Consider the following 22463-nt stretch of genomic DNA (forward strand, 5'->3'; position numbering starts at 1 on the left):
GTAAACTAGTGTAAACGTACGTTTCACTCGTTTCTATACTCTCCGTGGATAGCACTAAGCGCTGACAGATGTTACGTGTCCGTACGAAGTAAAAGGGAACGGGATGGCACGGCCTGCTGCCGCATTCGTGCCATTCGTACCCATGCACATATACATGATTTATTTTCCTAACTTTGTATGTGTCGGTCAGCTTACCCTGGTTACACGGAAGCAAACGTGCGGGCTTACCAAGCAGGAATCATTTTACGTTCTTTTTTACTCTGAGAGAATGTCCCGCGCTCCGCCAATGCGCCGGCGCAGGAAGCAGCTGTCACATGAGACACGCGTTCCAATTGGCTAATACCACCGTATAACTTTACCGATAATCTTGTTTACACGTGTTTACCAATATGGCGACGACTCCGTTGCCGCATTTGAATTCGGACGTTACTTTTTGTTTGCAGGCGTGTTAAATCTCGAAAATACAGTAGCGATTAGGCAATTTTACAAAGCATTTCACGGTTCAGAGTGCCCGCGTCAACTGCGTGAATGATTGATCAAAAAATTAGCATGGAAAACTTTGTGAAAATCGAAAAAATCGGCGAAGGTGATACGATTTGTTGTGCATCATTCCAAGTGTAGCTGAAACTTGACGAAACTTTACCATATTATGGTTTACCCTTATTTTACTTTCAATTATCTGTCCTTGTTACTCGCAAGTCAACCGTTTCTAAGTCAGAAAAGCATTCAAAACCCATTTCATATTGTTTGATTCGAGGTCCTCTTCCCAGTTATGAATTTTGTTCCAGTTACTAAACACTTTGAAATGCTACTATTCAATCAATTATTTATGCTGTGTAATTTTACATAGCATGTGACGCGCTTTTGGCACGTAGTTTGCTTTTGTGTATGCTTTTGATTTAAAGTTGCACGAAAACCGGTATTTTTCATTCATCATGCTTAAAGATAGGAGCAACACCCTGCTTTCTTGAAATACAGTTTAAATGGAATCGTGTAGTTTATATTTCGTTTGTAAATCTGCACCCGCTGTTCTGAAATACTGTTATTAATACTGCTGTTTACATGAATAACGATGAAGTTAGTAATGTTACTATAACAATGCATGTTTCAGAGAAATCGTTACTTCGCACCTTTAAGATCATTTGAAATTTGGTAAACCAAGATATACAAAACATATTTACATATATTTCGAGAACCAAATTCCTTGAAAGTAATTCGGAAATTGTAGAGTGATAATTTTTCTCCTGGTGTTTTGTTACATTAACGTTACTAACTTCAGCCCCTTTTACATAAAGCCTAGAATTAACGTTAGAATCATTTCAGAAAAAGATTATATCAATTTAAATTATCAGGAACCTATGGTGTTGTCTACAAAGGAAAAAATAAGAAAACCGGACAAATTGTGGCAATGAAAAAAATTCGACTAGAAAGCGACGATGAGGGAGTTCCTTCGACTGCAATCCGAGAAATATCTTTGCTAAAGGAGCTACAGCATCCCAACATTGTTAGTCTGGAAGATGTTTTGATGGAAGAATCACGACTTTATTTAATATTTGAATTCTTATCGATGGATTTGAAAAAATATATGGATACTTTAGGCAATGGAAGATTGATGGAACCTGAAGTTGTCAAATCCTACTTGTATCAGGTCTGTATTTTTTTTTTTATACATTCCTTGCGTCGAGCGTAATAAATGAGAACTAACATGTGAAATGTAACTTGCACTGTTCCGTGTTCTCTTCTCATCAGATAACTCAAGCAATCCTGTTCTGTCATCAAAGACGTGTATTGCACCGTGACTTGAAGCCCCAGAATCTTCTTATTGACAAAAATGGAGTAATCAAGGTGGCAGACTTTGGATTGGGTCGAGCATTTGGTATTCCTGTGAGAGTGTATACCCACGAGGTGGTAACTCTCTGGTATAGGGCTCCTGAAGTTCTCTTAGGATCAACGAGGTATTCCTGCCCGATCGATCTTTGGAGCATTGGCTGTATCTTCGCTGAAATGGCCACAAAAAAGCCCCTCTTCCAAGGCGACAGCGAGATAGACCAGCTCTTTAGGATATTTCGGTAAAACAATCACATACCTAGGAAGCCGATTGAACATTGATTTTATACTGTGATTTAGTAGCCTTTTACTCTGAATGAAACACATGCCTTATGTTGGCAACCAGAGTTAGGAACAAAATAATAAAATCGGTTTTGCCTTTTTGGATCATTTCAAGGTGGATCATACGTTGCGACTATACTTTTTTCGGTAATTTCCCTAGAGTACTGCGAACCCCGACTGAGGAGATATGGCCAGGCGTGACACAGCTTCCTGACTACAAAGCGACATTCCCGAACTGGACATCCAACAATCTGGCATCCCAAGTCAAAGTGATAGATGAAGAAGGTCTTGATCTTTTGCAAGCGATGCTGGTGTATGATCCTGTGTATAGAATATCTGCAAGAGCAGCTCTGCAACACCCCTATTTTAACGACTTGGACAAGTCGAAATTACCGTCAAAGTGAACAGTGGTGAAACAACGAAATTATATACTTTACTTCATAGTTTGCAAGTTTCTCACATTACGCCGGCGTTTAAGCAGGTTCCGCATGATCAGATGGTTCCTATTTAATTATCTTCAAATCTCACATAATTTCAGCTGCATGCTGAGTCTATAATACCACTTAAAGTTTAATTCAATCATCGCAGTTCTTTTTTTTGTTTTCGTTTTTGTTTTTGTTTATATGATTTTAATTTTGTCTTTTTAACCGTAACATTTTTAGTTTTCGCATGACAAGATGAAGAATGAAACGAAACCAGACATAGTGTGTACCTGAATAAAGTTCTCCGTTGGTTACAAATACCAATCGTTCTATGTGTAGGAACCATCTAGAGAGCGCTATTAAGTACTATACTATTACGTATTCCATAACCAGTAAGATATCTAAGTTTTTAGTATTATATCTTCTGTCATTCACTGAGTTGGTCTAATTTTAAAGATAATTATATTTTAGATGAACAAGTTAAATGAAGTAGAGAATAAAAATGTCGAAAAACTATGAACGAAACGGAATGAAAGGAAAACACTTTGTGGTATCAAGATTTCGATGTTCCATTCAATAATATTTATAAATGTAAGATAATTTTATTGAATGGAACTAAAGCAGACGTAGATCTTGAGACTACAAATATGTACATAAGTTGGGAAGAGTAAAAAAAAAAACGAAGTAGAAGACCGAACTAAGTGGTCAAAATTAGTATTCATTCGAAATAAGAATATTTTTGTACTTTCTTTACGACGAGAATATAAAATAAGGATCAAAATTAACTTCGCGTTTTAATGATATTTGTATATCCCGAATCAGCTGCAAATTACGCCATTCGGATGCCAATTAACAACCAAGTATAAATTTCCTGCTTGCTTTCTAAGATTCTATATCGCAAACCTACGCACAAATTACGGTGTTTGAAAGATATGTATGAAAAATGAGGTAATTTAACGCAAATTCAGTTAGTGATTTGCTCATCCAATGACTATTTAATTGGAAAGAGTTTTTTTCAACTGTTAAATAATTTGTGAATAACTGAGTGGAAGTTGTGGACTACATGAAAAGCGTGCAAACGTCAGGTAATAATTGAAAAAAAGAAAAAAAATAACACATAACATTATTGTAATTATCAGTTGATCAAACCCAAACTAACAATTTGATCAGGATTGATTATGTTCACTTGAAAATTTATTTTTCCGAAAGCTTATTCGGTGCGTATGTGACAACGTTTTACGGGAAACACAAGCGATTGTCAACCGTGGACTGAGAAAGAAATTAGCTTAGCCATATGAGCGACTCAATGCTTCTGCGAAATATTCTACGAATGAAATTGTATAAATCAATCATCGTATAAATGTCTCCCCTCATACATACGTTAACGCGTGCTTCAGATCCTTATGTATTCTGAAGAACAGAGGTTCAAAGTGCAAAGAAATGTATGTATGATTAACAGAGTTGGCCTTCTGATGCTGATCATGGCTAAAGACGTATTACATGAAATAGTCCATACAGTTTTGATCGAAGTTGATCTAGTAAGTTAAGGCAAGGTGAGTGATTCAAAAATAATAACGCGTAAAATTACGTGATGTTTTTTTTCGACCAGACTCATTGTTTTCCGAAGGTCCAAGTTGTCGTTATGTTTTACTGGAAGCATTTTCTCTTCTCAGTAAATTGATAATGTTAACGATTATAATATTTGACCGAAACTTTTACTTTAAATGTAATCTTGAACCGGTTTCTTTCTAAACTTTGCTCGCGTCACGAAAGTGGAATTTATTTTGCACAAATCTCGCGCACTACTGTTACTAGTTACAATCTTTTAACCCTCATCTCACCGCGATCAATTTAACTGTACTTCGACTTCAACTCTAACCACTCTCTAATTGCTTGTAAATAAATCAACAATTCGAATTACCAGTTAATAACGATAAGTTTACGGTATTTCTGAAAAGCTCTTCAAAGTTCTTCTGAAAGCCTTTCGAACGATATATGCGTGTGTTCCTACTAGTGAGTACACGTGATCATGCTGGGTCGAGGAGAGGGAAAGCTCCTATTAAACCGTTACTGGGACCCGACTGTTTACAGTCTTGAATTTACTCGAAGAGTAGACGGACGTGTGGACCATTCCATCGTGAGTATCGTACGTCTGATTATGTTGATTTCATTTCGGAAAAACTCTACTGCAGACGAATCGAAAAGTATAAATATGACTTGTCATAACTTGACGTATTCTGTTGACTTCTTATATTGTACTTCTAACTCAAAATTTAATCCTGAAATGTCATACGAACAGATGTCTCATCATTTTTTCTAATATTGAATCTCACAATTTATACGACGTATTCCTATCTTCGATAGTTGATTTCAAACTGCTGGTTATCAGCTTCGTCATTTCTCATCACAGAGCGAAAATTTAAATTCCGTGCAAACAAAAGTGAGATTCTAGATTCAAAGTGTTCGAATTTAGAATTTGAAATAATGGATTTTGCTTCTGACCAAAATCGAGCGGGTGTTTATTAGATGATTCTGTTATAACGTCGGCCAATAATGCCCTTCGATACCACTGTTAGGTTTCTGTTGACTATAAATACACAAACTTTTTGCGATTGTAATGTTTAACATCGGGCACTAAAATCATAGTGTAACACGACTGGAAAGCTATAAAAACTGTCGAAATCATAAATATACCTATAACGAATTCTATGTTAACGATAAATATAATTCCGATTTCAATGACGTCACGGAACTCGTTAACTTTCATGGATTTTGACTTATATACAGCTAGCGTAACTGGAATATTGTATAACACGATTCTCCGTTGTTGCGGACAGTTGTGGTTCGATGTAACTGGAAGGTCATTAGACCGCGGTGCGTCATTACGCAAATTAATGTGACGAGATTGCGAAGCATACCTATATGAAGTTTACATCTGTTATCGCGTGAAAATTCTACTGGCACAGCGCTGTAAATCAAACAGAATCACGACGGGGAGAATAAAGCCTGTACTGCAACTATCGGTATCGATTTAAAATACATCTATTCAGCCTTGACACGGTGCAACAGTTGACATAGTTATATTATTGCGCTTGTTCCGGTACAGAAAACTCACCGATCAACAGCTGTTCCGCTGAGTTGTTAGAATTAAAGTTCTTATTATTCGATTCGGTTTCTGAGTCATGTTCAAATGAATCGATAATTCCCAGAGTCGTTCAACGATTACTCACTCTTCTCAAAATAAGCGAACGTTTGTGAAATTAATGAGAAACCTGAACCTCGCTCAACCTACTTTGAGATTCAACAGAATTCTGAAGATAATTTAAAATCGCATAACTTGTTACAACTAACTTATCGTGGGTTTGACGATAAGATCAAGTCATCCTATTTTCTTATTTTAAAAGAAAGATTTCGTCAGGTAAATGAGCGTATTTTTTTCTGAAACAAACTTCGACAGTCACAGTACGGAGAAAACAATCTACAACTTTATAGATAGTATTGCGATAAATGTGTTTCGTGATACTTAATGAATTAATGAAAACAACGACTGTACATATATTTTATAATTTCAGATGAAGTCAATAATCCTCTGTGTGGCAGTTCTTGCCGCTTTGTTCGGCGTTGGGTATTCACACTCCTATCATCTCGGTTCTTGCCCAGTGGTCGAGCCAGTTTCTAGATTCGACATGAATCGGGTAAAACGACGCAGTCTTTTATACAAATTAATTATTCAATGCAACAACCGAATATTAGATTGCAACAGAGCATATGTTGAAGTTGCTTCTGATATTGACGGTTGCATTGTTATGATCGGAAAAATTCACGTGAAAAAAATTAAATTATGACAATCGATAGCAAACGACAACAGCTTCTGCAAAATCGAATGATTTTGCTATCGGTACGTAATCAGCGGTCAGGAATTGACCATTCGTTCCATTGCAATTCTAACGAGGAAACTAATCGCCGTTGAACAAAATAAATTAACGAGCTCAAAAATACAAATTTTAACGACCTACATTATTCCCAGTCACGATTTTACATACCTGCAGGTATACTATAATAGAGAATTTAGTACTGATACCATTTAATCTGTAGCTCGAGAACGAAGTTGGATCTTAATTTTCAAAATATTATTCTCATATTGTACCGATAATCTTGGGTCAGAAGTTATCTATCCTCTTGGCTCATTCTGAAATCGGTAATTCAAGGAAAAAAAGTTTTAAGTATCTCAATAAATACTCTTTATCGCATCTATATTCTATATATTTCATATTCAAAAACGAAGCGTCTTATTACTTGATTACACTCAAAAACATTACAAGCGTGGAAATCCCCTTCTTTTATCTAGTCTTTCGATTTTTAATTAACAATTTTATTTATGTAAGTTCAACCTGAACTCGTTGGCGAGCTGGAAACATGAACCGCGCACCACAACGTTTAAAATGATGTCTCATTTATATGACAACAGAGCTGGTGACAATCGCGCTCGTCTTCAGATATCGCATGTTCCCTTCCATTTGAACCAAAAATAGAGCCCATAGAACATCGCAGCTCACGTGTAAACAAAATCCTATAATTTCCAAATTGGAATAGTTCATCGGAAGCTTATGTTCCACTATAGAAAATGGAACGTGAGTTACTAGAATTACTCATTTCGTACATTACACCGTTGATAACAAAGTTTTTTGTACATACCCGAGATAGAATCACGTATGCTAATAATGCGGTTACATTTTCCGCCAGCTTGCACGTCTCTCAATCCTATTTATCGCGAAATAACGCATGTGACATAACTATTTTTAAGACTTCCAGAAAATTGTCGCCAAGAATTTTCTCGATAATACTTTAGGTACGATACGTTCAGCATTGAATAATTTAAAGCGGTTATGTAGAATTGAATAATAATTGTAATTTATAATTACGTGTCTTTCCTGCAGTATTTGGGACTGTGGTACGTGATCCAGAAGACGTCGACCGCTAGTAAATGCATCACTTATAACTACACGCGAGGAGATGAACCCGGCGAGTACGTGCTCACTCAGGACTCGGATCACCCAATTTTAGGTGAGGCTTAAACGACTGTCGTTATGAAATAATTGCAATGTACAGCACGAGTCACGCGAAACGCGACACTTTTATTAGAGAAATTCTTATTCCTTGTCTTGGTTATATGAGAAATCGTTGTAGAGTTTCTTAGAGCTAGAAAAGGGTGTCTGCTGATTATCCGTTTCGTTGCAACTTGCTTTTTTTTGTCTTTCTGCGCTTTTACCGATCCAATTATTTAATGTGCAGAATTTCAATAGCCAAATACGTAAGAGCATACATAACTGATGTATAGATAGGTTTGTACGATTCTTTGACGGGTATGGGTTGTATGGACCCTATCAAGCCCAATAAAGGACCGTGAATAGAATAAACGGTTGTGAATTGGATGGGACGGGAATGATGAACTCGTTTGTGTTTGAATGTATGATGCAGGACTAACGCCGTTGAAACACGAATACCATTACACGGGGGAGCTGACTGTACCGGAACCCAGCACGCCTGCACGCATGCAAGTCCGATTCCCACTGAGTAAGTTATCCTATTTGTTATACGTGATTTTGCCGATCTTTGTTGTCGCCTTAAAAGCGTTCGATAACCATTATTGATCTTTAACTCGTTCGACGAAATTTTAAACCTATGCCACATGCCGTTGGAATAAATTCTGTTAAACTGCACAGCAGTCATGAATCAGACAAAGGGTTGACTTGATACTTGAAATTTTTTTTTTTGTCAGCATTTTCATTCCTTGACTTTATCGAAACTGTAGTTCTTGAATAATGTACTTCTTGAGACTGTAAGGAAAGACATCGAGCTTGTCACGGACATGAAACTTACGTTCGCTAATTTCTTTTCTGCTCAAATGGTGTAATTGATAAAAATTTTGTTCGTCATTGGCTGTGGAATCTTTTCGCGATTTACATCGTGATATTGTACTATTTATTTATTCTTTCTCGTTGCTTTTTGCAGGTGTGGCTGGCAGTGCTTCGCACGTTGTATTTATGACCGACTACGATAATTATGCGGCGATGTTCTCATGCCAGTCACTTGCTTTCGCCAATCGTCAAAGTGCTACGATCCTGTCGCGTCGTCGTGACCTGGACAGAACTCGCATCGACGAGATTCGCCAGCGTCTCAGCAGCTTCGGAGTCGATCCCTACGATATGAGCATAATATCGCAGACCGGATGTCCCAGTGGAAACAACACCGTCGACATCAGTATTGACCCGCATACATTTTCCGCTGAAAATATTGGCCACGTTGTGAGAAAGGCTGGGGAAAAGATCGGCGACGGTGTCGAATGGGTGGCGAATGCTGGCAGCAAGGTTTACCACAAGTTGACTGGAACAGGCTCCGAAGACTCGTCGACGCGACCGCAAAACGTCGTGACGGCGAATATTAGACCGAATATACAAGAACCCAATCCGGAAGTTAACGACGTCGAATGGATACCTTAAATTATTATATTTGTGGTATCTGCGCATTGTAAATTCATTAAGGGACCGTACATGTTTAGGTAAACGGTTAGTTTACAAAATAACTAACTATCATATGTGGTATTTAAAAAATTTTAAGTAAGCTCTGCTCATTTTTATATAAACCGCCGATCGTTATACGTAATGTATAGTCATATTAACTTTCGTCGTTTGAATCTCTGGTTTTATTCCTGCTTCTTAATCTTCTTTAGTTGGTACGTTAATGCGGCTGGAATTCACGACTGTTTATGTACTGCTAGGCCGTAAATCATATTATACGATTATACGTTCTGTCGACTGATTTTTTATTCTATTTTTCACTCGATAATAATATTGAACAAGTTGATTTACGTCGGTTACCGCGATGACGAATAATTGCCGCCAGTACACATTCTTATATGTGATAAGGTAAATGAAATCCCTTACGAAAGGCAAAAAATCAAACTAATTTTTAATTTGTTATAGAAATAAATTTCACTTTTTTAAGTATACAAATGTGTGTGTCCTGCTGACTACCCAAATCGAATCTTTCAGTGCGCCGCTGTAAATGTGTGATTAATTAATAACGAAACACATAATTCGATCTTTTCATACTCAGAATCTTCTGGTGAGAATTTATGTCTATCGATCAGATGAATTTTTCATTAGTTATATTCATGCTGATTGCAAAAAATACTACTTAAATTCGTTTTATCAATTTACTATAATAACTTGTTTGCTATTTAATACAGTAATTAAACAAAGCAATTTGTTGCATGATGCAATAAGTGTGTTTTTACATAACAGTTCGACTTTGTTCGATGAAATGAATAGTAGGTTCGACGGTCGGGGATAAAGTTGAACCATGTGTAAGTTAAAAAAATAACACGCAGCCCCGCAAGATCCTCGCAGTCTTCGATTAAAATTGTTTACTGTGCGCCGATTGATAGTTCAAATAATTGTCTGACTGCTTGTTGATCGCTTTCAACAAAGCTTGACGCTGCGGAATGTGGAACGCCTGATTGGCGTCAACCGCTCGTGCACGCGGACCTTCGTGCAACGAGTAGTAACAGGTTGCGCAAGACAGCCGGCTCACATGAACTGTAAGAAATTTGAAAATCAATGAAGGGTCGCGGGCTCGCACCGCGAATTAAAATAAATTTAAACAGTGCGAGAAGAATTTTATAACATCGAGCTGCTCACCTTCGAAACGTGTTTGCGAGCGTAAGAATACGAAGTTCGACATATCGCACGTGGCTTACAAATGAAAAGTCGAATTATTATAACATTTCAAATTTCTATTAAAAATTTCTCTTTTAGACAGAATGTTTTTCAAACCGTTAAACCAACAGCATACCCTGATCTTGATCAGAGATTTTTCACTAGATTCCACACACCGCTGGATATATAATATAAGCATTAACGAACCCAGCGATGAGCGATTGCTTCATTTAGTAAACACTTTTGAAATGCTGCGTCAAGTCTTTCCTGACTTCGTGGCGCGCATGCATTCAAAGTAGATAATGTCTATCAGACGTGTATGTAATACACACAGAGATAGAAGGTTATTACGCTCTTCACGCTTCTGGAATCATGGATCAAAAAAAAGCTGTCTAAAAAGTATACGGCACGAAAAGTTAGACCAGAAAGAAAAACGTTCGAGACTATTGACCGGTTTAGTCCGACAAGTATGTATAATCTTCCATGTGATACGATCGGATGTAGCATGCAGCCAGAGTTCGTTATTGAGATGCCGCCTCCTCCGATCACGTGATTTTGAATCTCCCCTTTTTCCACGCCGCGGTTCAAATAGTCGTGTATAAGTTGGAGAGACACGGATGCTCATAGATGAAGTACGGACATGGTCACACGCTTACACAGGACGCACGACACTCTCTACGTGTATTCACACACCTACAAAGGTATTCATGGTACTAGTTAAAGCTCCACCGTGTTTCGTTTAAATAGTCAGTCCGATGGTGGCCGTTGCCCATCGAACGTCGACAGGACCATTCCGTATATTTACTAAATTATTCTCATTCCCATGGTAAAGAACCCAACGTTTAAACGCGTGTGACAGGGAATACCCGAAGTCACGCGCAGCCTCCATCCCCCAAGAGGGTAGATTGACCGTTTCGTCTCTTGCTAGGAGTGAAGAAAATTCAGGTAAGCGTTTGAACTGAATTTCATTCCGCAGCCCTCGATGTTTGTCGCGTGTGTCAACATCCTGGATCGTTTGGAATTTTTACATTGACAATTCTCTAATATTATTTATTTTCTTTCTTTCTTTTTTTTTTCTCTCCTTACTACGAACAGCATTTTGAAAATCATTCTGTTGCAAATGCGAGTAAAATTGAAGAATCTCGAAATGCATTCGTCGCTAATTCGCGCGGTATTACGGCCGACTCTCTATTTGTCTCACCTGTGTTTCCAACCCTTAGAGGGATACGGACGTCCTATAAATAGCCGGCGAACCTGTTCGGGTGTTGCGCACTGCAGCCTACTCAGCTGGGCCGGGTGCTCGCTAGATGTCCGTCGTCCTATCCTCACCTCGGTTTCTTGCGAAAACCTTGGCTTGTCAATAGTCCAACGAGTAAACGAGTGTCTCGAATTAATTGACGACAGAACGATAAGCTGAGCCGGCATTCTGGCTATCATTGTCTGCAATCGCGAGCAGGGTGAAGAAATCCGGAATCATCGAACGATAAGAGTGAGTAAAAATCTTTACCCTATTCGCCCGTTCCTACGATGCTTCTAAGCGCGATAATTTGATGGCGTATATCCTATACCCGTGCATTTCTGTTTACAACTTTCGGCAACTTGTAGCCTGTGATTGTCAAAATCCTTTAAAAGTGCAACGCGAAATGCGATTATGTAGGTGTATATGGCAGATACCTAATTAAATCAGTTGCCAAGGTAAGCGCCTTTGCAAGTCGAACAACAGACACAAAAAGAAGATGTAATGTGTTAAGGAAAAAAACGAGAGAGAAAAAGGAGATAGAAAAATAAACGTGTAGGCTGCAGCAGCCCAAGGTAGTCCACTGAGAGTCAAGGATCTTTTTTTACAGTTGTCAGATTTCGAGGAAAAATCCTTTTTCCATGTATAAAACGCGACGTCGAGATATATGACGACCCCGTCGTCGGCATGGGAAGTCGGCGATAACGAAACATTCATTCGTTATTTCATTCAAGCTATTCGCACGCCGCCGTTTTAACGCGTACAAACTGCGCCGTTGCGAATCCGGAAATCTGTTCAAATTGACCCGGTGGATTTCTGCTTTTTTTACTTTTTATTGTGCTATCACCGGGCTGATCTCATGACACAAAACTCAAATTTACATCTCATAAACGGAAGTAAAGATCAAGATTCGACATCGATATACGTAAATCACCACGTAGAGAATATAACGAGCAAATTTTGCTCAAAACTGCAGATTTTGCTCAAAATAGGACCACCTCAGGGTGTTTGGTAAAATATACTTCGCAAAATGCAGAATTGACTCAAGGAACAGTAAAGACCACTGTCTGCAGAGTAAAATCTGCTACATTTATTCTAAAACACATAGCGACATGGGTATTTTTTACCAAAAACCTTGATGTGCATACTCCTTTTCTGCAGATTTAAGAAAAATCCGCTCTTCTTCTTGTCTCCGTGTGTAAGCGAAAGTCGGGGTTTTTAAACCCTACAAGGACCCAGCTTCCCTCAAACATTACTAACCATGGACCAATAATCTAATCGTTGTAAAAAAGAAAACAAAATCAACTATTCAATTTGACATTACCAGATACTGAATGCAATTCGTTCTGTAGTTCTGTAATAATACTGCAACGCAAGAGCTCGGATCTTCGTCTGAATTAGCCGTGATAACTTACCCATATAGCTCGTTTTGCCCTAACTTCCCCTGCTCTAAAATAGATGCCATCGTAACAAGTATACGTATATGAACGTATTACGTTGCTGTTTTCACACAGTGCCTGTGAAGCCTGGGAGTACGTAATCATTAATCGCAATCTGAATCAACCCATGACAAGCATAAAGATTTATGGACATTGAATATACACTCATCCCGCTTCTGATCTATACAAACATGCGTACGGATTTAATTTTTTCTCTAAAAGAAATCCACACACGTCTCTGTGACGCGTATTTGGAATATATACGTAGAATTCGTGAAAATTTTATTTTCATGACGAACCGTTTATCGTCAAACGCTAAAGATCTCCGATCCGAAAGAGCAGGATGGATAGAAATAACAACATGAGTGGAACTCCTTCCGGTAGCCGATTCGTGCATTGCCGAAGCACGCACGTTGGATTTGCAAATTCGCTAAATCGAAGCCTGTTAACCCAAATCTAGATCACACGACGTATGGTGCAATAACGTACGATCCAAGCCCTTCGGCGTAACTTCGCACTCGCAAATTGTACATCCATATAGTCCAATAAACGCGATGCAGTGCTCTTGTAACGAGTGTCGACTATGCGTTGACCCAATGATCCAGATATCTGAAACGATCTTCGCGATCGTTAATTAAGGACAGTGAATTGCTACATGTATCGGCTAAAGTGCAACTAGCCTGTTCGTACCGACGTCTATCACTCGACCACTTGACCTTGCATTTTTTCACGACTTCATGGACATTCATAAATCACCGAAGACCTCGGAGATCGACCTTCGATCAATATCAGAATTTTATTAGCACTTCCAAAGTGGGACCTCGGGTGATACTTCAGATTTTGTACAAACAAACTGAGCACTCGATGATGATTCCAAATTCGTGGACAGTCGGCTCGTTATGTACACGCGTAATGTATACAAAAATGGAAATTCGATTCTTGCCGCAACGTGTATGTACCTATACTTACGGTGAAGGTATGCTTACGCTTCCAGGCTGAAACGATTCGATTACTTACCAGCTTATCGTCGACTGGGATTTTGTTTGTCGAACGTTTGCAGTTTCGCAATAGCAGAGACATGCCGTCGCGCGTTAAACTCTTTACGGAATAACCGCATCACGGTTGCCCGACGAATGTCTTCCATTCAAAGTTGTCAACTGAACAATACCCGGAGGGTTAGTCTTCTTTCAGTGACGATCGTTACTCGCTGTCTTTCGTATTGAACAAAAATAATAATTGTTATTTTGTTTCGACTCTACTTATCGCCGCAACGATCGTGTCGTTTAATCTATGGTTGTTTCGAAGTGAGGTAGGTACTTGTTTCAATTCAACCCACCGACCAGGTATCATTAAAGCAAAATAGAATGCAATTACGTATCCTTTATAAATTTCAACTTTTATTACTTAATGGCTCATTAATTATAAAAATACTGGAGGACATTGTTCCATACCTATAGCTGTTTCCGATCATAATTGATACTGTTTGTGCACGCGCATCGTGTATCCATGCACATTATATCTATACATCCATTTACGACGGTCCGAACCCATCCCCCAAGCGTAACGTCCGTCATTCTCTGATCTTCGGCGGACTCGCCAAATCGACTTTGGTCTCTGATCGTTGCTGATCGTGCATTGGTGAACAACACGCGGTCTAAGAGCTCGGATTAATCTTGGTAGTTTTACGGTGCAAATCATTTTTGCGCAGGTCGATGACAATCATAGACCGTAAAATAGGAAAAGACCATTGTTCTATTTTATGTTTAATCTAAAATACGGGCAGTAGCACGAATCGAAGTTCAACGGTGAGCGAACAGAGCGCTCTTTTATCGATTCTCATTGTGTTTTGTGATTTCTCAGATGATTACCCGACTCGTCTCTCTCTATCTTGTGCTCGCTCTCCTCCAACATGGGGCACAAAGCAGCGTTCTTGTGGCAGACAACACGATGTCTCGAATGGTGGAAGTTAATGCGGGAGCGCCATTCTGCGCTCTCTACAACGACCGAGGCGTCATCCAGAGGATGGTGCTCGGGGCGGATCCTCGAAAAGTGCGACAGATGTCTAGCAATCTTGTCGCCGATCTGGAACAAACTTGCAAAGAGTCACGGAATCGAGGAAAGGTATAACGTGTTAGAAGTGTGATTAGGCACTTCAAAATTAATTTTACTCCATTTCATGCTGTGTGAATGTTACAAGTTATCCAAGAACTAGTCTCTCATTATAGGTTTTGTAAAGGTACAACTATTACTTTCATATGGCTAATTGGTTTCTCTGATAATTGAACTTTTAACGAAGATGTAGAAACGTGAAAATATTTATAATCTTAACGCGTGTTTCAAACACCAAATCGGTTTATCCTCTTTGACGTAGTTTGAACAAACTTTGACTTCTGTCGTTCAATCAGAATCAAGCCCCCGGCGGTCTAATTTACCCGGGAACGAAGTGGTGCGGTCCGGGAAACATCGCGAACTCCTACGACGATCTCGGTCAGCATGCAGCAGAGGATGCTTGCTGTCGAGAGCACGACAACTGCCCGTTGACGATCGGTCCTCAGCAGTGCAAGGACGGGATTTGCAACAATTCACCGATAACAAGATCGCATTGCGACTGCGATGCCAAGTTCCGTAGGTGCCTGCAAAGCCTGAACACCGAAGTAGCGAACACCCTGGGAGCTTTGTTCTTCAACGTCGTTCAGGTCACCTGTTTCAAGGAAAGACGTCCTTGCTCTCAGTGGCAGCGGTGAGTGACGCTCAATCGCAGATTTCGCAAAATTGAAGATTTACCGTCTCGATATCTGCAATACCCGATATTTTTTATCCTTTGATTATATAATTCGATCTGACCCTCGCGACAGTTACACTCCTGATAATCGTCTCTTCTGGAACACACTTCCCTTTGGTACCGTGCTATTGATTCGTCGGGACGAATTCATCAATCTGCATTTGCGTATCAAATTTCTCAATTCACCGCTGCCCATTCCGCGTATCGAACAGCATGTGAGTCGTTATTCTATCGCGTACAAGTGATTGTATGAGACGCGAAAACATCCGGCATTTAGCCCAATCGTGACCCATGCCAAAAATTTTATACACACGTGTCAGTCGGTATATTCAATGCGACAATACGACGCGACGGTGCGCAGGACCTTCAACACGATAGATAATTGATATCTGTCGTGTCTGGGAGCAGGCAGTCTATAACATCGGAACTGTTCACTGATTGAGCTAATTCGAAATATTATCCTGTCAATTCCGTTCACTTAATCGATGCAGAAATACCTAATTTTTAAAATACCGGTTATAACTCGAAATTTTTTTAAATTTTTACCAATTTCTTGAATAATTGAACTACATAATCTCAAGCGAGGCTCTTCCGACCTTTCATTTTCCTCTACGAATCAGTGCGTATCCTCTTACATCCTCATCTTTTTCCGACTGTAATAGTCGCGTTGCGTTCGAAGGTAGGGTCTAGGTTGAACTGAGACCAATTCGAAGCAATGCCTGACCTTTACCGAGGTCAAATTGCACAATCACGGTACATATATCGCAACTGATTACGCAGGTCATATTCAATCCGTATCGTTTCAGTTGCTACGAATTTGGCCGATCGCCGTTGTTCGGAAATTATTCAACGGGGGACTCGAACCGGAAGCGGAGTGAAATACAATACTTGAGGCTCAAGGTGGCTCTGGCTAAGATTGGCTTGTTCAAAATCCGGCTGTTGCTGGAAGCGTTTTCCAAGTTTTCCTCGTTTCTAAAGTTTTAGCCAAACGCGCGCCTCCGTTTCGCGCGGTTCTCTCCGTAAAAATAATTTCTTGCCACCTGTCTATATTCAACGACCAACGCTATATCTGATTCGAAGATCCGGTACCTTCAATACAGCATCCAAATTCAAAGCGGAACTCGAAGCGGATCACTTCGAAAATGTACAGTAAAGTAAAAAATGATTTGCCGATGGGTGATGGGTTATTTTGTATCGTTTATTCTGGTAGAAGGTGATGTCGGTGCCAAGAATTTGCTATTTTATTTTCCAGCTGCTATACTGCCTATTTGGAGTAGAATGGGTGGCGGTGTAAAACTAAAATATTGTTATTGCGATGCGTTGAACTAAGGATAATATTCGCGGACGTTTATTAAGGTGCGATTTTCCTTTTCTCGTTTCAGGAATGGCTACCCAGAGGCGGAATCGAACCGTCTTTGTTCGCAGTACAAGTTCCGGCCAAGTGACAAATACGTGCCTTTAATGCCAGTAAATATTAATAAATGAATTCGTAAGCAGCAAGGTGTTAACCCGCAAAACGAACCCTGAAACGATAGATTTATTTATCATAGATCTACCGTGATCCACTGCAGGGTGAATTATTAAGAACAGCACACGTCGATCAGAGTGCAATATTTTTTGCGGGTGAAATGTTATTCCACGATTATAAACCTACCCGCGAGTTGTTATTCGTTAAAAGTCCATATTCGATGTAATTATTATCACCGTCGCTTCTTCCTGGAATTATTTTTCATTTGTTATCTCAGCGACGTGACATAAAAAGTGGAGGTTATAACGGTGGAGTAAAAAAAAAACAAAACCAATAAAGGAATGAAAAAAAGAAGCATAAGACAGCAAAAACTATAATGATAATAAATGATAACGAAACACCGAGAACGCGTAAGTCTTACGAAATATATATTATACAACTTTAATCTGGATTATACGTGAATTATAGAATATTTATTGACATAATAATGATGTGATATGAACTGCGATAACCAGCAACGAAATTGCAAAATTCTATACATTTGTCATTATACGTACGCAGTAATATACGTACCTCTAATGTTACATAATAAGGATCATACACGTAAATTAAATGATGCCCATAACACGCATGCATCTTAGAATATAACGGTAGCTAATAGTATTTATATATATATATATATTTATACACAAGTTGTGAAATGACTTGTAAACATTTACCCCGTAATCAATATTAGTGAACAGCTCTACGCTGCGGGTAATATATTATATTGTACGGTATTGTACGGTACTCAGCGGTATTTCCCTTGGGAGTAGAAGGAATAGCCTCAAGGCTAATTAGTATTGTACTCTTAAATAACTGCAGAGACCCGTAAAGTAATAAAAATATATTCAGACACGATTATGGGCAGAATTTTAAGCATCAAGAATTTATGCTTTTTGCATTGGCTCGTTTATCAATGGGTATATTTTTCTATAAAAATTTATTCGGTTCAAATTGCAAACGGTAGTGATTGGTAAAATATCGTTATGCCATCGTAAAGTATCGTAACGATCAGTGATTTTCGTTGTAGATGATGTGATCTGTTTGTGGATAATAGCTGTAACGATTTAAGTGGCAATGATGGATTTACGCGCGACTTTATATCGTCAGAAAAATTGAGAAACATTCTACTGATTGAGGGAAGTTGCGGCTGGTGTACATTCTGTTATTAGATACATAACGTATTCGTATAAAGTGTTTAAGATTGTTTAATTATATGTAATATTCAGCATAAGTATGTTGCAGAGTCCCAACTGCGCAGTCGGTTTAAAATTAAAGAAAATAGAATAGACATATCACGTAATTATGCACGATATCGAATTTAATTTATCTTTCTAATTAGCATGTAATACGAAGAGTATATGTATATATATTATATATATTATAGAGAATAATAATATGAAGAGAATTCTGATATGAAAAAAATATATATATATTATTATAATAATAATAATCGTCGGATCCGTGAAGTTAATTTGCTTTAGAAATACATATTTTATCATTAAAGTCGGGTAAAAACCAGCCTTATTATACGCAATGCATATGATTTGTTTATTTAACCTGCATGATTAAAAATCACGACTAAATTATCGTCTGACTAAATTAGACGTATTTGTATCCACTGATTAATGTCTATGTTATTTATACGCGATTAATACGAGTAGAATTTGGTGAATTTTCTATAACGATGAAATTGTAGAAGTGTGAGCTGGTAATTTTTTTTTATTTCAAGATACAGATTAAAAAGTAAGAAAGATTATCACGCGGCAATCATGCACCTCTGGATTTTTCCTGATCGTCAATGTCGTACATCGCATTTAATTTCCGTACGACGTTCTTTGTTCTGTCGGAAATGAAGTTGTCGACTTGGCCAAGGATGTTCACCATTTGAATCATTCTCTCGAATCCCTTGTTGACCCTTTCCGCTCTTTCCAGTTCCGTCTCCTCTCTTTGAGCCGGAAAAGCTGCCCTGGAACCGAGCACCGTTTTTTGCAGGCTGCCCTCTTTTTCGGCCACAATCGTCGCGAGTTTGTCCAAAACATTTTTGTGCTGCTCCGTGAATTCCGCCGCATCAATGATCGAACAACCAATCTGTGGAAATCATCTCACGCTGAGTAAATTTGTTTTTATTACCGTTAACGTCAAAGATACTTTTAGTTCATTTTTTCAGAAGTATAAGTTCATCCGATTCTGGAAAATTTCCATCTCATATTCTTTCTCATCGTCAAGATTACGCGTTTCCGTTAATAGATAAACTCAACCTCTACTTACCAATAAAAATGCGATGCAACCAAGCAGGATACGTGACTGAAAGCAATGAGACGACATGTTCTTTGATTTATCTTTTTCTTAATTCGAAAAGTGACTTTCAGTCCCAACAACTTCCTCGTGGCAGCGTGAAATTTCTTTTCTAGGTATTCTATCTGTTCGCCCACGTCACTGCACGATTTTCCCAAAATACTTTGGGCTTAGAATATTTAGCGTACACCTCAAAATATACAAGTTTCAATCGTGTATTATATTTTCTCCAAGGCCTGTAACGTCGCCGCTGAAACGTGTCGGTGAACAAACGCGGCGACTTGTGTCGACGAAAAAATGCGCCACCCAGCAGTTAATAACTCGAGTTTTGTGTACCACGCCGCGCGTATGCGTTTCATTTCTGCACTCAAAGAAAACATGAGCCACAAAAAATGCTGAATGTGTACTTACAATTTTCGCGTGAAAACCGAGGTGACGCGTCAGTGATACCATCCCTTCTTTCGCTGCGCTCTATAGAATTCCAGTAACATTTTGCCAATTAGTATCCGATCTCTTAGCGATTTTGGCCGAGAGCATAAGTACCTTTCATAGTCGCTGTGTAATACCTATGGGGGTAAAATTGCAAATGAAAATGTTCCAACAAAGTATTTTTCCCTCCTTCTCTCTTTAAGCACACCATTCCTTTTGCACATAGAAATACACAACTATTGAAGCGTGGTTTATTACTTCACACCTTGAACGAAAGATAAGGAATTTTCATTATGTCTGGGTTCAAAGCAGGCGCTCTGGCCGTCACTTCAGCTGCCCAAAAAATGCACCAGTAAGCCAGTGCGAAAATTTGCAAGCGCATTATTTGAGTTGGATTTTATTGCGGATGAAATCTTATCCATCGTCCAGCTGTGACCTGGATTGGACTTTTAAGTTTTCAATTCAACCGAATGTTGATACGAGTACGGGTTATGTATCGCAAAAACATTGCGCCACGAAACGAAATTCAGGAAATAAATAACGCGCGCCAGTCACGTCTCTGGTAATCAGTTCAAGTGTCCAGCTCTCGGTTGAGAAAATAAAAATAAAAATGGAATGTAATACTATGCGTTTGCATCACTCCACAATGTTCCCAAATTACGGCTATTTTTTCACCGTTATTGTCATCTTGGCCGTCTTATCTAATCAGGTAAACAATCGTTCCTACTGTACCAATTTATGAAAATTGACAATTCGAAAATTTGGTGATTTTGAAAAATTAACGACGGAGCCTTGCTCCACTAAATCACCTAGCCGCCCTGACTCTGTTGTCGTTAATTTCTCTCATCACCAGTGAGTTCGAATTTGTTTTCCTGTGCCTGGTATGAATGTACAAGAAATTTCGTTTCTTTAAGCACTGTGTATATATAGGACTGTAATGTGTAGATGGAAGCGAGGATTCAAAAGGGTAAACGCACCATCTAAACATTACAGTCCTATATATACACAGTGCCTGAAGAGACGAAATTTCTTATACATGTACCAATTTATCCCGGAGTATCTGTAAAATTTTCATTGTGAAACGTGCGAAATACTGCAAAGTATGAGTATATTTGAATCTTGGTCAAATCTTAGAAGTCCGTTGCTGAACGCGACATAAAGAACGTAATTTTGCAAAAAAAAATCTATAATCAACTAAAGTGAATCCTCTTCTCAGCGAAAGTTTTTCGCTTTTTCAATTTTTTGTGATCTTTTTTTTTTTTGGTTTTATCGATCGCTTCGATCTCGGTAGTCTGTAACGAAATAAACATACGTGAGTTTTTATTCTCGGCCGACTAAATTTTCTCAGAATTCTGACTGTTTATTGCTTCAGCATTATGTCACGTATACACGGAAGCGGATCTCAAATTTTGCAATTTCGTTATGAGTGTTTGTACGACGAGACACGTAAAAACTCTTCCGTTCCCTTGATTAAAACTCCTCATCAAGCTAGATTGCCCAATGATTCCATATGGCCAAATCACATTTTCATTGTTCTTATTGAGTAAAAATTTTTCGTAGACGCTGGCTCACCCAAAACGAGAAATTAGATGCTGCGGCAAATTAAAAACGAATCCTCCGCGTGGTCCTGCAGGACTCAACAAACTGACCTCACTGATTGTTAGCGCGTTTCTCAAAGCGGCATCCCGTCTTTGGAAATATATACCAGAATGCTTGAAGCCACCTCCACCGATCGTCAAGTTTGCTAATAAAACCAATGAGAATACGAAAAGAAAGCGGCCCATCGATCACGACGCTATCAGCGACGACTTTGACGAATAGCACTAGAAGAATACAAATAATTTTTTTTCTGGAGTACATAATTAGGTAATTGTCAAAAGATATGTTATCCGAAAAGGAAGTATATAGTTCATTACCACATCCGATACATTTTTTTCAGTTCATTACGTAACAGTTGCCTAAATATTGAGTTTACATAACTTAACCACCGCATCACATGTAATATGACACGATCAAAGATGTCTTCAATGTATAGTACCAATGTAATATCGTACGTTATTAATAAAAATATATTCTCCCGATCATTCTCGAATGATCGTTTCATTGGTTGTTGCTCTCGTTACAGCGGGAGTTTCAACCAAGAATACTACCTCCACCCAAATTCACTTGAAAATATTTCAGGGGGTGTTGTACTCGATTTCGACGTGGATTTGTACGATTAGATATCTCTAAGTATCCAAGTTCAGCTGTTTTGCGTTGCGGTGCACAGCCTCTGATAATAACCAAGATAGAAGACACTTAACGCATTCGGTAATGACTGACTATAGAATTCCATTAAGTTCCCCAAATTCAGTGCAAGTTTCAAGTCATGGTGGGATGTGGTAAGAAGATACGATGGTTTATGAAAAGTCATCGAATTTATCTTGATCAAGACCAGAATATTTGGACAAAGGACTGTTGCAACACACAGTTGAAGATTAAACTTGGCCTGACGTCAGGACGCATTATTTATCGACAGA

At 38.7% G+C, this 22463-nt stretch overlaps 4 protein-coding genes across 10 annotated transcripts; 3 read left to right on the forward strand and 1 right to left on the reverse strand.

Moving 5' to 3' along the window:
- The first annotated feature begins 330 nt into the window (after positions 1 to 330).
- Positions 331 to 3316, forward strand: LOC107224715 (cyclin-dependent kinase 1). The gene is made up of 4 exons (XM_015664886.2): positions 331 to 586; positions 1353 to 1648; positions 1750 to 2069; positions 2270 to 3316. The coding sequence occupies exons 1-4, from the start codon at positions 529 to 531 to the stop codon at positions 2511 to 2513; spliced, it is 918 nt and encodes a 305-aa protein (XP_015520372.1). The 5' UTR covers positions 331 to 528; the 3' UTR covers positions 2514 to 3316.
- A 1281-nt stretch (positions 3317 to 4597) lies between these two features.
- On the forward strand, positions 4598 to 9540 carry LOC107224735 (apolipoprotein D). Of its 2 annotated transcripts, none has more exons than XM_015664913.2 (5): positions 4598 to 4668; positions 6104 to 6226; positions 7469 to 7595; positions 8010 to 8105; positions 8544 to 9540. In XM_015664913.2, the coding sequence occupies exons 2-5, from the start codon at positions 6104 to 6106 to the stop codon at positions 9029 to 9031; spliced, it is 834 nt and encodes a 277-aa protein (XP_015520399.1). In that variant the 5' UTR covers positions 4598 to 4668; the 3' UTR covers positions 9032 to 9540. The 2 variants fall into 2 exon arrangements, with proteins under 2 accessions (XP_015520399.1, XP_015520400.1); XM_015664914.2 differs by having other exon boundaries at positions 4599 to 4677.
- Positions 9541 to 10851: 1311 nt separating this feature from the next.
- On the forward strand, positions 10852 to 17575 carry LOC107224726 (acidic phospholipase A2 PA4). Of its 6 annotated transcripts, none has more exons than XR_006903328.1 (6): positions 10852 to 10950; positions 11470 to 11738; positions 14786 to 15046; positions 15331 to 15665; positions 16514 to 16851; positions 17090 to 17575. XR_006903328.1 is itself a non-coding variant. In XM_015664897.2 (5 exons), the coding sequence occupies exons 3-5, from the start codon at positions 14786 to 14788 to the stop codon at positions 17190 to 17192; spliced, it is 699 nt and encodes a 232-aa protein (XP_015520383.1). In that variant the 5' UTR covers positions 10976 to 11194; positions 11470 to 11738; the 3' UTR covers positions 17193 to 17575. The 6 variants fall into 6 exon arrangements, 1 of the variants encoding a protein (XP_015520383.1); XR_006903327.1 differs by lacking the exon at positions 10852 to 10950 and adding an exon at positions 10969 to 11194; XM_015664897.2 differs by lacking the exons at positions 10852 to 10950; positions 16514 to 16851 and adding an exon at positions 10976 to 11194.
- On the reverse strand, positions 17336 to 21755 carry LOC107224744. Its single transcript, XM_046734190.1, has 4 exons — positions 21517 to 21755; positions 19927 to 20081; positions 19489 to 19524; positions 17336 to 19308 (listed from the first exon to the last, which is right to left on the reverse strand). The coding sequence occupies exons 2-4, from the start codon at positions 19966 to 19968 to the stop codon at positions 18988 to 18990; spliced, it is 399 nt and encodes a 132-aa protein (XP_046590146.1). The 5' UTR covers positions 19969 to 20081; positions 21517 to 21755; the 3' UTR covers positions 17336 to 18987.
- Positions 21756 to 22463: the final 708 nt, after the last annotated feature.

Source organism: Neodiprion lecontei, chromosome 3, assembly GCF_021901455.1.
Source record: "Neodiprion lecontei isolate iyNeoLeco1 chromosome 3, iyNeoLeco1.1, whole genome shotgun sequence".
In the NCBI taxonomy this organism is placed as follows: Eukaryota; Metazoa; Arthropoda; class Insecta; order Hymenoptera; family Diprionidae; genus Neodiprion; species Neodiprion lecontei.